General features: G+C 32.6%; 1 protein-coding gene across 1 annotated transcript; it reads right to left on the bottom strand.

Moving 5' to 3' along the window:
- Window positions 1–218: 218 nt before the first annotated feature.
- On the bottom strand, window positions 219–16,418 carry LOC106134005 (uncharacterized). Its single transcript, XM_013333941.2, has 11 exons — window positions 16,184–16,418; window positions 15,888–16,016; window positions 13,772–13,970; window positions 10,767–10,873; window positions 10,224–10,428; window positions 9,386–9,457; window positions 8,873–8,979; window positions 8,277–8,405; window positions 6,847–6,954; window positions 6,551–6,646; window positions 219–6,166 (listed from the first exon to the last, which is right to left on the bottom strand). Exons 1-11 carry the CDS (start codon window positions 16,250–16,252, stop codon window positions 5,999–6,001), a joined length of 1,389 nt encoding a protein of 462 aa, XP_013189395.1. The 5' UTR covers window positions 16,253–16,418; the 3' UTR covers window positions 219–5,998.
- Between the last annotated feature and the right edge of the window lie 15 nt (window positions 16,419–16,433).

The following is a 16,433-nucleotide window of genomic DNA, read 5'->3' as shown; positions in this document are numbered from 1 at the left end:
GTGTACAAATAGAGCGATTCTCGAAATTCCGTCTCGAACAGGAATACAGGATCATTCGTTTTACGGGTTGGGCTCTTTGGGTAGTCTTGACTTTAAACATTTAAGTACCTTTCATTTTTCTTATCAATGGAATTTATCATTCGATGGATAGGTATTGGGTGATTTGTACATGGTCATAACAAAAACGCACGATGGTACTTCATATTGTGTATTAATCATTCAGATACTGTACATTAAACATATTTGCATGAAATTCCGAAATTAAAAATAAAGTCATAATCCACATAGGTACACAATAAAATTAATAATCTATATTAAAATCTATTGATCTATACATATGTAACATATTTATCTACTGTCAAAAATTCAAAATAGTTCTGATACAAATAAAAGATAGGTACATAGGTAATAGATTATGATATATACATTATAAAAACGTACCCCGAAATAAATAAAAACCAAAAATTAAGTAGGTAAAATTATAAGTCATGCTATTAAAAACTATTTTATAAATTTTAACAGCAAATATTTTTATTGATTTACAAAAAAAATGGTTAATATTTATTTCCTCTTAACTACTTTATACAGACACTTTGAGTTGACATTTAAGATGAACAAAACTGACTGACATACATACATAAAATCACGCCTCTTTCCCGGAGGGGTAGGCAGAGACTACATCTCTCCACTGACTGACAAATTGATGAAAAAAAGGACAATCAAAACTTTACTAAGACGACAATAACACACGACGCCTTGAACAGCCAAAAAAAGTGGTTTTATTCAGACACGACTTTCCAGACCCTCGGCCCGTTCAAGGAGAAAGTCAGTATGCCTAATTTAATGTCGCTACACAAGTATTTTTGACCACTTGACGAAAAAACGACGGGGTGTAGGAAGTTTGAAACGTCTGAATGTGTTTATCAATCTGTGGCATCGTAGCTCCAGACCGGATGAACCAATTTTGTTTGTTGGAAAGGTGAATTAGTCAGCAGAGTTCTTAGCTATTGTTCATGGAAATGGGACCAAGATAGTCCGAGTCACCATCACCGTCACAAAATGTCCGATTACATTAATTTGCCATAACTTCCAATATTAAATAACAGGACCTGAGAATTACAATAATATACCCCCACACTTGGAGACTTTCGTCGTCTTACTCGCACCTACCTGTATAAAGCACATACCGGTAAAAACGCAACGTGGGCTTCTCAAAGACGAAATTGTCGTGAGCTTTTAAATTTTTTATTTTAATGCCAAATACATTTTTCAATTGATTATTTTAAAACATGTTTACACTGTGTCTATAGGATTGCAAAACACGGCACCTCGTCATATTGTAAATTTATACTAAGAACTAGCGCCGGCTTCGCATTTATAGATATATAAACCTTTCTCAGATAATCCACATTTCAAACAGGAACAAAATCCGTCCAAAACTTTCCAAGATTAGTGCATACATACAGACAGAGAAAATAGGGGAGTTTATAATCTATGGAGAAAGTGGTAATAATTCTACACAGCGTGACAGTGATCAGAAAAGGTTAGAAATAACGGCCGAGGCTGACAAAATGACATGACAAAAAATGAGAGCGGACCAATGAGCGGACAGATGCGTCTTGCATCACGTCTCGAAGGGCACGTGCTCGAGTCGTTTTGTCAGGAAGATTCGCTAGTTGGATAATTAGGCAAAATTATCACACCTAATTTTTTCTTATTATTTGGAACGAGAATCAGAAACCGAGTCCCCTTTCAATATGCAACGCGTTTTACAAGACATCTACAGGGTGTCTTGTAGTGCATGCATGCCCGATGTGACATCTTAAAACGAGCGTCGTATTTTATAACGCCACCTTTGGCTTCTTCATACATTCGGCATGCCCCGGCCTTAAAATACATCTATCTGTATTTTACTACATTATCTTTTACACTATTATATGTCTCTTACAATAAAATTCCATTTACTTATTAACTAAGACATTAAAATGCGTCTATTTAAAAAGATTTGGTAATACTTTTGCGAGTCCGTTTGAAGCACTTTTGTTTAACACTATTTAACAGGATAATATTTACAATGTTTAATTGCAGACTTTTCGCTTTGTGATGAGAAGTATAGTAATTTGTCCTCTTAGAAACTATATCAATAGAAGACAACTTTCAAGATTAATGGTACAATAGAGAGAAACAGTCCACATACATTACATAACTTTAGGGAAGATTTCTTTGTAATAATATACTTAGTAATACACATTCTATTAAATATACATAGGAAACGTACAATATTAATGCATCATGGTATAGTAAGAATAACACGAAGGTAAGTACACGGTGGAATAACAAACTTAAGATTTAGGCTAACTTTTAGTTAACTTAAATGCATCTATCTATTTTTTATACCAAAACATTAAGTGTATGCTTATCAGCCTAAATTTAGTATTATGAAAGGAATTAACTTTACATTATAGTCATTATGAAGAACAGTAAATACACTTTTTTCTCTAACCTAAAATGCATTGTAAAATTTTAAATATGTTAAAAAGTGTGCGTGAATCGAAATTACCTACTTACTATAGAAAGTGTAAAGAATACTGCAGCTACATAATGTGTATGTTTATTGCGCCCATTATCACCTAATCCACATTTAAATATTACTTATAATACATATTTTTGTGCGCATTAACGAGGCGTCTGTCAAGTCCCAGCTAAAAATCTCACTAGTATTTGTAACCATAATTACAAATACATTTTTTTATATACATTACTTATGATCAGTAAGGTGCATATACATATATCCACGGTAAAAAAAAATACGAGGCTTTATATCCTTCCCAGGCCGTAGGCCTCCTCCGTTGTCTTCTATCTTTGTCCCTCGCTGAATGTGGATCTTTTTATTTAGTAGAGGGTATGGATGCTTTTAAAAATTCCTTAAATTAGCAGTTTCGGTGAGATATTAGCTACGACATTTCGATAACAAACACCCTGTATTAGCAACCAGATAATCGAATAATTTAAAGAATAACCACAAATTCGCCATTTATTTACGTGCCCTAAAATTTAATCGCTCACCCTTTTAATACACCTTAAATGCACTAACAACAAATTTTAAAAAGAAATTATACTCACCAAAGTAGATAAAGTTCATAGAAAGTTTATATCAACTTTCTTGAATTATTTTACAATAAAAACCAATTATGAAGACTAGATATATGTGATTATCTCTAATTTGGTGATAATAATATAATAATAGTTCATTAAAATCCAATGTAACAATCAATTGGTCTTGCCCTCCAATGTAACATATAAGCGACCGAAGTTTTTAATGAAAACTTGTTCAGAAACGTTATATTTTCAGGTCATATGGCCAATAAATTTTATTGTTTTAATTTTATTTTGTTGTTATTTTTACTTTGAACATATGTTAATGTGCACTTAAAAAACCGAATATATTTTAACATTCACTATCGACGACGGTTAAACTTTTAGGCTTTTACATAAGTTATAACAACATCAACAACATATAATAATACTTTTTATTATTACTACACGTGAATTACATGAAAGGTATAATTAATTGCTAGTCTAAAAAATATATATTTTAAGCAAATATGATATCTGTTAAAGCTTAGAAGGCCACGATATACTGAAAATGCAAAGCACCGGAAATCGTAATACGAGCACTAGCTAGACAATTGCAAATGCATAAACAAGTTACTATGTCGAACAATGTTTAATAAAATATACATCTTACTTTCTCTCTCTTGGTACCCGATAGAATTTCGATAGAGGTTAAATAACAAGATTTTTCTTTTTAACAGATACAGCTTTTGATAAGACACTTTTTTGTTTGGTAGGGTTTTCGTTTTAAAGGTGAAATGTATCGACCGATCGATATTATATTTGGAGCCATGTTTTAAATCTTATGATAATTATACATAATATAATACAAAATATATCTTTATTTCCAAGGCCTTTCGTCAGAATCCTAGATCCACTTTGGATTCAAATTCTTTGAAGTCAATTGTTGTGAATTGTTACCATTAATATGTACAATACATTGCAACAAAATCTCTTCCAGATACGTGAAGGTCATGCTTAGGTTGTTAAGGTTATAATTATCGGTTTCTCACAAGATTATTATTTAAATTTCGTAATAATTTGTATTATTATATAATTTTACTTGTCACTCATGCACTTCCTTTCCTGATCGGACAAGGTATTTGTTTCATGTTGTACGTACACTTCACAATTATTACATTTAGGTACATTTACAATTACACAATTGACTTTATTCACACCTACAAACGTATTCCATGTTAAAATACTTATTTGAGTCTTAACGTCGAATCAATGATTGCAGGTATTTGAGCAAAAATATTTGTATAATAAAAATTTCGTTATAATTACGCAAAATATAGATAGTTAAATTAAATGTACAACTTAAAGAATAAAATTTTCTATAAAACTCATGTAAAATATTAAATGATTGCAAATTCTTAAGTCCTATCAATTTTTTTTTGTATAAAATCTATACTATTGTGACATTAATAAAATTGTGATGCATATTATACAGCATTATATTACAAGAGAACCGTAGTATGGTTTTGACACCAATCAATATCGAAAACTTAGTCTAAAAACTAGGTTTATACATCGTTAAAAAGAAAGGGTACTTCATTAGGGTAAAGAACAGACAATTTCACGATTTTCTGTCTTTGGAATTTCAGTTTTATATTGTCATAAATATAACGTTCATTCATTTCAGAGAGCGACATTATTTATATTGTAATAAATATATAATTCATTAACGTACTGGGAGTGAAATGGGTTTATTCTTTAGAGAAATAGACAAAATATTTAAATGCATCTGTTTCAAAAGGTGAAATATTCGGCATGTATTAAAGTTTTCACAAAACACCCGAGGCTCTGTCCACAGTAAAAAGGCTGTAGACGTGTATAAACACGTATTATTAAGACGTTAATAATACGTGTACAATATGTATTAAGACGTTAATATTGCAAAATATTTTATTTTAGATATACCGCCATACCCTACCTCTACATTTACTCCGTTGAGCCACCCTAATGCATTACATGTATGCAATGAATAAATGAATTATTGAAACATCTCGCAAGAGTTGGAAATACATATTTGTATCAGGATTCAACAGTTATATGGAAATAGCATTTATTAAAAACCTTTTCTTTACGTCAGAGATAAAAATATAGGTACATATACATTCGCATACATGCATAATTATCATAGTTCATAATAGCTTTATTCAATCCGATACAATAATAAAGGCACTCGTACACCATTCATACATGGAATTTATATTTTACATATTTGTATCAAAAGCCAGTCGCAATAATTTCACTACAACACACTATATTTTGTGCATGAGCAAATGCTAATTATTAGAAACAACAAGTCATGGATTTAAGTTATGTGGATATATCTTTTACCTTTTATACACTGGTAACATTTGAAGGTATCATGTTTACATTCGTTATGCGGAATCCTATTGATTATTATATTGTGAGATGAATATTGTCAGCTATATAATTAACTACAAATTTAAATGACCCTATAATACTTTTAATTTGATTGAAGTGAAGACACAAGCCAATCATATATTATTACAATGTGTTCTAAATGTTGTTCACCAATTTATTGTTTATTAATTTCTCGCATGGTTTGTTTTTTATTCATCACCAGATCTAAATATAGACAAAAATTTTCACTTGCTTCTTAAAAATATGGAAATCACTTTAAATCTAAAAATCGTGGTTCAAGAAACCGCCTCAAAACACTCAATTTGGTAATCCAAAGGTTATAATGATTAAACACAATTTTTAACCTCAACAGTTTGTAGCACAACAATTTTAACAGACATAGTCTTGAGCCTTGATAGAAATTCACAAAATACCATGTCATTTGAATGAATAAATTTTTTTAATTTTCTTAATAAAATTTATTCATTCAAAATCTGGTTCTTTTTCAGAAATGATTGTTCCTAGAAGCTTCTGCGTCCTGTCGGGTGATGTTGAAGGCCTCTGTTTTGAGGAAATCAACGGTTTTGTAAGCGGAGTCTGCGTCGACGGCAGAGAGCGACTTGATGTGAACACCGCAAACGTCCACGCTGTTCACCGGGTTGGGTTCTTGGGACTAAAATGAAAAATACAACATTATAATAAAAAAAATGTAGATATCTATATAATTCTGAATATTTAAGACTCTAGAAGTGGTAACTTCGGTGTGAATATGACATAACAATTGATAGGTGCAATTGACTTATAATATTTTTATATTGCTTCTTAATTTTTGTCAATTTTCAACTGCGCAGAAAATTGCGTGCGATGCAACTCAACGCCAATGCAAGAAAAAAAAATGATATTCATCAGGAATCAAACTACTAGACCACTAGTACGTTAAAGAGGCCACACTATCTGGATCTTAATTCCATCATATCTAGCCACCCACCTGAATGTGTCTTTTTAGACTATGTCTACCCCGTTAGGAATAAAGACGTTACGAAACTATAATGTTTACCTTAGTTGGCGTCGGTTTCGATATGTGCAAGTCCAAATCCAGGTATTGGAGGTTGTTGTCAGACTTCACTTCATTGTGTGGGCTTATCGATAACACCTGTTAATACAAACATTAGTATATTATGTTTTGGAATGGTATGCTTTATTACAGGCAGACAAAATATACATCAATCGCGATCAATACGTTGAAAAAAAGAGTACAGGATATTTAAAATATAATACAAAAAGAGATTAAATGGTGTGACTTTATGTTTTTACGTTATCATTATAAAAAGATTTTGTTATAAAGTAGATTACCTGTCCACTAAGATGGTTTATGTGGCCTATGCTGTAACTGGAATGTCTCGGTTTGAGAGCGCGGTCCACGGCGGGCGGCAACGACGATAAATTGCAATACTGCATCGACTGGCGAATATAAACAATCAATATGGGTCAATATTAGATAGCTATACCTACTATAATTCTAAAAATTGACGGCTAAAATTACTGGAAGACTATTTGGATTTTACTATTACAGATGTTTTTATTATGTAACCTATAAACTGTTATCTATACTAATATTATAAAGCTGAAGAGTTTGTTTGGCTAATCTCAGGAACTACTGGTTCGAATTGAAAAATTCTTATTGTGTTGAATAGACCATTCATCGAGGAAGGCTTAAGGCTAAATAACATCAGGCTGCAACTTTTAGAAGCGAAGAAATAATGGAAAATGGGAAAAAAAACGAAAAATTATCCATCTTTGAGGGCTTCAATGATGCCCATAATAACTATTCCACGCGGACGAAGTCGCGGGCACAGCTGGTAAAGAATAAATCCGATTAGTACTAGGTTCATTCTTAAATTTTGGCATAGAAACTGACAAACCTTCACTATAGGCTACTTTTTTTCTAGAGATTTCCACTCTATTTTAAAAGTTATTAAGCGAATCTGATATATGTTTAATGTGTAAGAAACAGCGATTACGCATAACGGCGACAAATACTCAAAATTTATTTATTGATACATTTAATATTTAAAATGCAAACCGGCTGCATCCGTCCGGTGTTTGCAAAACATGATAACTAAAGGGTTTATATGAATAACTGAATCTTCAATTGAAGCCTTCAGCATGCGGTTTAAATACAAGAATAAATTTTCATGACCACGATATTGTGAATGTATCTTTTTATGGAAAATATCAGCTATAATACGAATTACACAGATTGATTTAGGCTAAAAGTAAGTTCAAGCCTTGTGCTATGAGATACTAACCCAACGCTGCTTTAGTTCATGATAAATACGTCCACGTATTACATAAACATTCAAAAACCCGGCGAATCAAAATTACTTATTTTTTTATCTCTTTATCACTTAACAGGAAGTAAATAAGGATAACAATCTCGAGAATCTCGAAGACCACGTTTAGCGGGATGGCTTAATGATCGAATCGCGAGTATTTTCTTTTAAGGTGATACACTTGTGAGATAGTGCTGTCAAAGTTATCATCTTAAAAGTAAATATGTCAAGAATCCTTTCTCTTGATTGATTCTTACGATTTACACTTGAAAACATTTCTTTTGGAAAATTGCACTTCTTTAAGGCGATGGGCTCGCAACTTGTCACTATTTGAACCTCAACTCGACAATTAAGCCATACAGCTGAACGTGGCCTATCAGCTTTTTGGAGATTGTTGGCTCAGACTACTCCGTAAGGGATAAAGCTATGTTTATATGGATGTAGCCTTACCAGGTGCCCTGGCGATAAATCATCGTCGTCATCAGTGACCCTCAGACAGGGAGTCGGCGTGAGGTGCGATCGAGTCGAGAGTGACAGTGTGCCACCGTGGGACATACGCCGTGGACTACGCATCCAAGGCTGTTTCCAACAAGAAAATAATTGTTACTGATTTATCATTTGTTGTGGAACATCAATTTCAAATGAATGAAGCATCTTCTACCTCCTGGCTTTAGTCCCGGCTACATCCTCACCCACCCAAAGCCAGTGACCATGGACCTGGTCTGATCTGGAGATAGTTTTTACACGAAGCAACTTACTTCTGACCTCCGCAACCTTTTGGAGGAAAACCTTACCCATATAAAATCACGTGCAGGTTTCCTCAACAACAGCCGCGGTTAGTATCCAGACCAATGTACATAAATTCAAAAATAATACAGTAAATATATATCCACGTATACATATGAATATATATATATATATATATTCTCTGTTTTTTTTAATATTATGTATTTTAAGTTCATGCTTATTGCTTTTCTTATGGATTCTAGGTCCCTAGGGAAGATGCGACCGGAACAAATATCAGATTATGTTAATATAATACTTACCGAAACATTATCTTGTACTTCAATAGGCTCCTGAATTTTTGGTCCTTGGTGTATTATCACATCTCTTTGGGGCAATGTTTTTGGAGGTCTTGGGGGTACTGGGGGCCCTAAAAAATCAATTTCCCGCTTAATGTTGGTCTATTAGGTAGCTTTTACATGATTCAAGTTGTTTGTGTGGCCACTTAAGTCAAAATGGCACCCTAATAATATTATAAATGTGAAAGTTTGTATAAGTGTGAAAAATACTGTACGGATTTTAATAAAACTACAGTATGAAATATACTCGTAACTTAGAAATTGGAATATGTAACGCAATTTAAAATAAAAGTCGCGGGCAACAACTAGTTACTATATATTTCACTTAAATTTGGCGTAAAGATAGTGATAAATTGGTGGTAGTGTTGGAGGTCTGAATTAAAAAATAAATAAAATGGGATGTAATTTTCCACAGGGCGAAGCTACAGTTAAATGCTAATGACAGATAAACACCCAAACCATAAAGTAAGTACATACCATCTGCAGATAATCCATTTCTTTTGGGGCTTATTGCTAACTTGGTAAATGATTTCTCAACCGCCCAATCACCTGAAAGTAACACATAGGATTTTTGTGATGACTCAAATAAAAATTTATAGGAATAACTAACATTTACTACTTATTTTAAATAGTTATAAGTGCTACGTCCTCTAGTCGCCTTTTACGACAGATACATTGAGAGATGAAGTGGTTTTATTCTACTACATCTGAAATCAGAGATATAATCTTGCCATATAATTTCTGTGTATCATGATAGTGTTTCATCAGCCGTTTCGTTTAAATTCAAGTATACTCGAGATATTTTTCATGCATCCCATCATTTGGAATCGGTCCTTTTCGTTTCCTTGCTAAGCGTCGTCTTTCGGGCGTAGATAGAAACAAACCATATTGTTTTCACGCCATCAGTGATATGTGCTTAGATTCGCTACCTCATAATCTAGTCTACGATTTATTAAACACTAGCTATTAACCGCAGCTCCACCCGCGCTAATCTTTAAATTCCGTCCTATTTTTTAAAGCGTGCGATTTTTCAGAAATAGTGAATGTTACTTCTAAAGGTTTATTCTTTATATGGGTCAAATTTGGTCAAAATCGATCCAATAGTTTTTGAGTTTATCCGGTACGAACAAAAACCAAATGAAAGAACAATCTTTTCCCTTTATAGTATTAGTATGGATATGGATTACTTGACAAATCTCTATAATATTAGTATACATTTCTAGACCCATCTTTTCCCTTTATAGTATTAGTATGGATATGGATTACTTGACAAATCTCTATAATATTAGTATAGATTACACGACCCAATACATACGTATATTAGACTGACTAGCGTTCAATGACTTGCACTCATCATCGCTCATCGCGGAGTCGTTTTCGGAAAACTCCGCGTTATTGACGCGTATCTGTGGCTGACTCGTGTACATGTGGTGGCCTCTGTTCTCGGACACTTTGTCGAACGGTTTCCGACTGCTCGTAACTATATTTTGCGGATCGAACGTGAACGCTCTACGCGAATCCTGAAATTTTAATGGTCACTTTGTAATTTGTAAAGGTGAAGTTTTATATATGGAGAAAAAGGAATTTAATTTCTTGTTGATTTGGTAGTGAAAAAAAAAATTTTAGGAGCTATATATAGTTCGCACTGTTAGTGTGTGCGAAAATTGGTTGAAGATACTATAAGTCTAACGCTGTAGCGAAGTAGCCCAGAAAAATTACAATTTTCTTTATAATATTTGTGATACAAAACGCGAATGACGCGTACAAAAGCTAGCTAGTTACTACACTTGCCCTTCAATTTATAAGTTTGACTTCAGTATATTAGAAAATAAATCCTTCATTTCTAGTTGTTATTTACCTGAGCTCTCACGCCTGTGATGCATTCCGATATAGGTATGTAGGGACCAGTGCAGTCGTATTGATCATTCATCGCCGTCATGCCGCTACAGTTATTCTGATACGTGCCTGTAATTTGAAAAATATAACGTTTGCAATATGAAGACTTTTATTTAGTTCAAATAAATAAGGGCAGTTACTCATTGACCACTACACATAAATGCAAGGCAAATAAATTTCAAAATTACGTCTATTGATACTATGAACGCACTTAAGTAAGGCGATGAACAGATTTATGTGGAAAACAGATGTTTATCAATTGAAAGGTTCGTTGGTTACTGGAGAACTAATAAGAATATAGCGCAACTCGATTTTCTGAAGTTTATGTAGATCTTATTCAAAAACCTTGATGCATTCACCCAATAACATAATACATTTAAATATTGGTAAAAAAAACGGTAACAGTTTTCATTTATGCATCAATTTTCCAAATGAATAAATACATAAAGTATTATGAAGATCATCAACAATATACAACGCTGCAAAATTTGCGAATAGTCCGACAAATGCAAATGTAAGTTATCGATTCTTTACTATTATTAGAATAAGAATTGACATTAGTAAGTAGTAGTAAGTTAAGGTTAATTATATTTTTTACGGTTTTCAAAATCACTACGGTTAGAATACGAACCACAATTTATTTGGTGCCGTGTGGTTCCCTGCACCAATAAAAAAAGAAAAGGACTACCTAATCACTTTCCGATTGATGTCGTAAAGGGCACTAAGGGATAGGCTAATGAACTTGGGAATCTGCTTTTAGGCGCTTGATTAGCAACCTATCTCTACTGTTGGCTCTGTCTACCCCGCAAGGGATATAGACGTGACTTTATGTATGTATGTATTTACTTGGTGAATGAACGTTTTTGCGATCGATAATAAAGTCATCGATGCATCAAAACATCCTGTGATTGTTTTGCGATGAAATTTGGAGGATTATGTTTAATTTATGTCGCGTTGTTCCAAACACTTTACGATAGGAACATTCTATTTTTTTCTTTAAATATCTTTGAAGGCGACTAAGGAAATAAACACATCAAGCCTAATCTAGCAATCCAGTGACCAGATTGTCAAATTTAATAAAGGGAAAGGCTTATTCACGTGCCCAGTCTTGTGAAAATTGTATCAATACAGTTATCTGTATGACGTTCAATACTCTTAGTATACAGATCATCAAACTATGTAGAAATAAATACAAGAAAATCAAACGTTCGCACAATAAAGAAAGTGAATAATAAATAAGCATTTAAACAGAGCATCAGGTTATCACTAGCGGCTAAAATAAGTAAATAAAAGTGAAGCAGGAAATATACAAATACCATACAGGCACGAGCAGAATAATAAAAAATCAGCAAAAAAAATTAACTCGCGTTAAACACCTTTAGTAAGTAGAATTTATTATCACATTACAAAGAGCCCACGCCGCCGGCGCGTAATTTACAATTTCTGTAGGTATAATAAGTGTTAATATGCCTTCGCTTCTATTTTGCTAAATATGCTTCTTTTTACATAACACAAAATTGTTTTACATGGCCAGCAACATTGCATTTTTTTCTTGGGATTTCAAGCTTACATTGATCACCATCAGATGGGCTATTCACTTTTTACTAAAAAGTATATTAAGCATTTAATGGCATAGTAGCTGAGATTAATACCTTGAGATATCATTCAAATATCGGTTAGGCAAAGGTTAGACAGGAGTTGCTACTTGTATGAACTCCAGTTACCAAGTAAACCAGGATCACGGTCAAAAGGCACACCCGTACATTACACATTGTTCTGGCAGAGAGAGAGAGAGGACCAGGATTTCACGACAGTAATTTAAAAACTGTTGAAAGTATTACAATCAAACACAATTAGATATTGCAATATGGATACTACAGCTGATATTGAAATTTGGAAATGAATGCCTTATTGTTTTAACGACCATACACTATCTTTTGTAACGGGATAGTACCGTTTTTAAATATATATTCTGTCTGTGTCTCAATTAAATTTTTTCACAAGAAATTAAACCCATGCATTAATTATTTTGTTATTAAAAATTCGACCTATGGTTTACCGCTTGGACAATTTCATAGGAACATAATTCACAAACTTCAAAATAAATAGCATATAAGTACTTATTAAATAATTTTATAAATAAGGGATATCCCGCTGTAGGCAAATAAACACATTAATCTTAACTAAAAAATTGCTAAGCAAACACATAAACTGAATATTAAAACTTAAACTTATAATTTAATAAGTTCGCGCATATATAAAAAATCTGTGTATGTTTTCTGTAAGGCAAAGGTAAATGCAACTCATAGCGTAAATACCTGAAGGGATCTGATTAAATTTGGCACATAAAAAGAAATCACCGAATGAACTAAGCTGAAATTTGACATACAGGTAGATATTGAAATATATATTTACAGAAAGGGAGAAAATGTAAATTCTTATTTTATTAATGGCCCATACATATCATAAATTTGACTCCCAGTGAACACAAATATTTGTACGTTTTTAATAGGTGTTATACGCTCTATTGGAGGCGACCTGCATCCAACACTTCAATCATCAGTCCGCCCCGCGAGAGGCCGACCTACGATGCGCTTTCTGGTACTCGAGGAGTTTGGGCCCATCGGCTCTTATATTCTTTTTACATAAATAATGTAATGACAATTTGTAAGATATCACAAAAAATACTCCTAACAAAAACAATATAGGTAGATTAAATTACAACTAATTGTGCCCCAAAATCGAATATTTATATATGCAGTTAAAATTATATTAAAAATAGAACAAAAAAAAGAAAATATTGATGCTTCTATGGGTTAGATTTGGATGGTTTCTATTGTATATACTAGAACCGTAACAGTGATCTTGAATCATATTGTAACATAACTTCATTTTAACTTAACTCAACCTCAACATCAATACTCATCCTTACTATATGAAGATTAAAAATATAAAAAAAATTATTACCTATGGCACCAGGTGAGTCATCCGTGGCCCTCAGTCCGCAGACCCTGCAGATGGCATCCACCCACTTCTCCATGTCCGCTTCACAATCTGCTTCAAGGTGGTAAGTCCGGGATTGGGTCTGGATGGTAAACACGGACCCCCTGTGTTTGGGATCTAAAGGACCATTCCCAGTGCGTTCCATGTGCAAGCCAGCATCAACCTGAAAAAATTAAATTATTTAGCTGAAGGGATTAAAACCATTACATGAATTAAAACTTTTATTATTGAGTAAAGACAAAATTTAACCAACATCATAGAAATTTGCTAGTTAAGATCCTTGCGAAAGACCCCATAACACTATGAGCCTAAATGATGACAGTAGTAAATGTAGAACATTTTTTTAAAGTAACAGTGTTAAAAATTTATTTTCTACTCTGATTAACATAACCTCAAATATATTTTAAATATTGTAAGTATTAATTTTAAATTGTTTGATTATTTTTTCATATTACATGACCATCATACAAAAATTAAAATTTCAGCAATAATAATCTTAAAAGAACATGAAAATAAGGATGTTTCCAACTCATATGGTTATAAATATAGTTCTTAACTCACCAGTTTTGGTAAACATAAGCCTGTAATGTTACATCCATTTTTGGTTCACTACTAATTCAAATTATTATAAATATTGTTTAACCAAACCCGCTTTCCAATTTTATTCATGAAATATTTGCTTTTGATTTTATTATAGTTTCATTGAAAAGATGGAATTTATCATGTCTTCAATTTGAAAATACTATATTATTTCAAAAATATTAAGTTACTGGTAGGCAGCAGACCGTCACTTCAGCAAGAACTATAGTGTACTGAAACTATTTTCGTATTGAAAACACAACGGCTTCACTGCAAGCCGATAAATGCCATGAAAAAGGGACTTTGATGAATACATGCAAATTTTATCCCATGAATAATTTATTAGTACTGCACCCGAAGATACAATGTTATTATCACTACATGATATACAATATCAGGGTTGCCATCTCCTTGAACTTATTTATAAATTTAAGAAGAGTGTTTGATAAGGCGAGCTTGAAATATATATTTACAACTCAAAAGCTTGGTTATCAAATAACGTTTTTTAATAATTTGGTTGAATATTTTGATCACCGCACAAATTGAGCATAAAATATTCTATGTAACATAATATTCAAACTCAACAAACTTTTTTGTCTTTATTATTTTCATAAGATGGGTTAGACTAACATTTTTAATAACAATGACACAAAATATTGCATGCCTGTAGGGGCAAACTGTTTTAATGTATTTTCATCCACATGTCAACACAGTAATGCAATTTTGATCTCTGCCAATACCATATTGCTATAAAGGACAGAGGTATATAAGGCAAGTGCATCATAAAAGAGTTGGTGACCAACAGTGAGGGATCAAAACCCAGCAAAGAAACAAAACTGTTAAATATTTTAACACCACTTAAAGTATAATTTTAATGCTGGTATTAGCCAAACTTAAACCAAACAGCTGAGCAATTGGAATACTCACGCTTTAAAAAAAGGAGATATTTGCAACAAAATTTATTATAACTTAATAGTCTGTTATCACAATACCTTCAATGTGAAATAAATAAACTTTATAAATATAAAGTGTGACTCATTGCTGTTATCACAATTACCTACAAACTTAAAAAATCCTCACTGATCAATTAATTTCTAAACACACAGTAAACCATGAAAACATTCAGTATTAAGTTGTTTACAACTTGTAATACCCTTAGAATGTATTTCACACTCAATGAACATGACATGTTTTCAGCAGTAAATGCAAATAGATAGGTGAGCATTAAGATTTTCAATGACATTAAAATGAAATGCTTTATACAGCTAGGTGTTCATCAATATAATTTATAGTTATTAACCATTGTAACTTTATTGAAAACTTAGAGAAAAGTGGGCGAAATAAATAGGTAAAATATATTTTTATCACCTATTCGATACATAGGTACATATTTCACATACTGTAAATAATTTTAAACTGAGCACACCATTCAAAATTGTTAATTTTGTTTGTATATGTAACATGAGAATATTCTTATGAATTACTAAATGATAATAAATACCTGTTCACACAAATCTAGGTTGATAGTGCCCTTGAGCCGCCTGCGATTCCGGTCTGCGTAATAATCTAGAAAATATTGCCCTGGGAGCTCCCCCGACTGCCGCAAGGCAAACCACCTTCTTCGCCATTTCTAGTAAGTGAACAAATATGCCCATTTTAATGTACCATAAAAACAAACGTTCAAGTTTAATAATGCATAAGCTCGAATATTTCAAAACAATCCCTCAGTGCAACTTAAATAAAGCAGCAGTATAATTCTGTCAACAAAGGTAAAAGTGTGAACTGAATAATGCTTACCGTTCTCCATATACGTTTCGTTGGTGGAGATTTAGTCAGCCATCCTTCGAAAACAATATTTCTGGACATTGTTCCAACTCAAAGGCGTATCATTGGGACATGAGTCACGAAAATTTTTGTTATTTTGTATAAACTTGAGCTTCGTCCATGTCCATACCTACTTCATACATTACTTTTTTCTTTTAACATTTTGGCTTTGGCGTTCATTCATACCGCCAACCTTACGATATCAAATACTACTGTATTCGAA

The sequence above is a fragment of the Amyelois transitella genome, chromosome Z (genome assembly GCF_032362555.1).
Source record: "Amyelois transitella isolate CPQ chromosome Z, ilAmyTran1.1, whole genome shotgun sequence".
Lineage (NCBI taxonomy): Eukaryota > Metazoa > Arthropoda > Insecta > Lepidoptera > Pyralidae > Amyelois > Amyelois transitella.
Note: the sequence above shows the minus strand (reverse complement) of the source record. Positions and strands in the feature narration are given on the sequence as shown.

Excerpts from the sequence above, each read along its gene's own strand:
- LOC106134005 (XM_013333941.2), bottom strand. The coding sequence starts at position 16,252 with ATGTCCAGAAATATTGTTTTCGAAGGATGGCTGACTAAATCTCCACCA. Across the intron at positions 8,980-9,385 it reads AAATGGATTATCTGCAGATG|GGCCCCCAGTACCCCCAAGA; the intron begins GTATGTACTTAC and ends TTGATTTTTTAG. Across the intron at positions 8,406-8,872 it reads AAGTACAAGATAATGTTTCG|CCTTGGATGCGTAGTCCACG; the intron begins GTAAGTATTATA and ends TGTTGGAAACAG.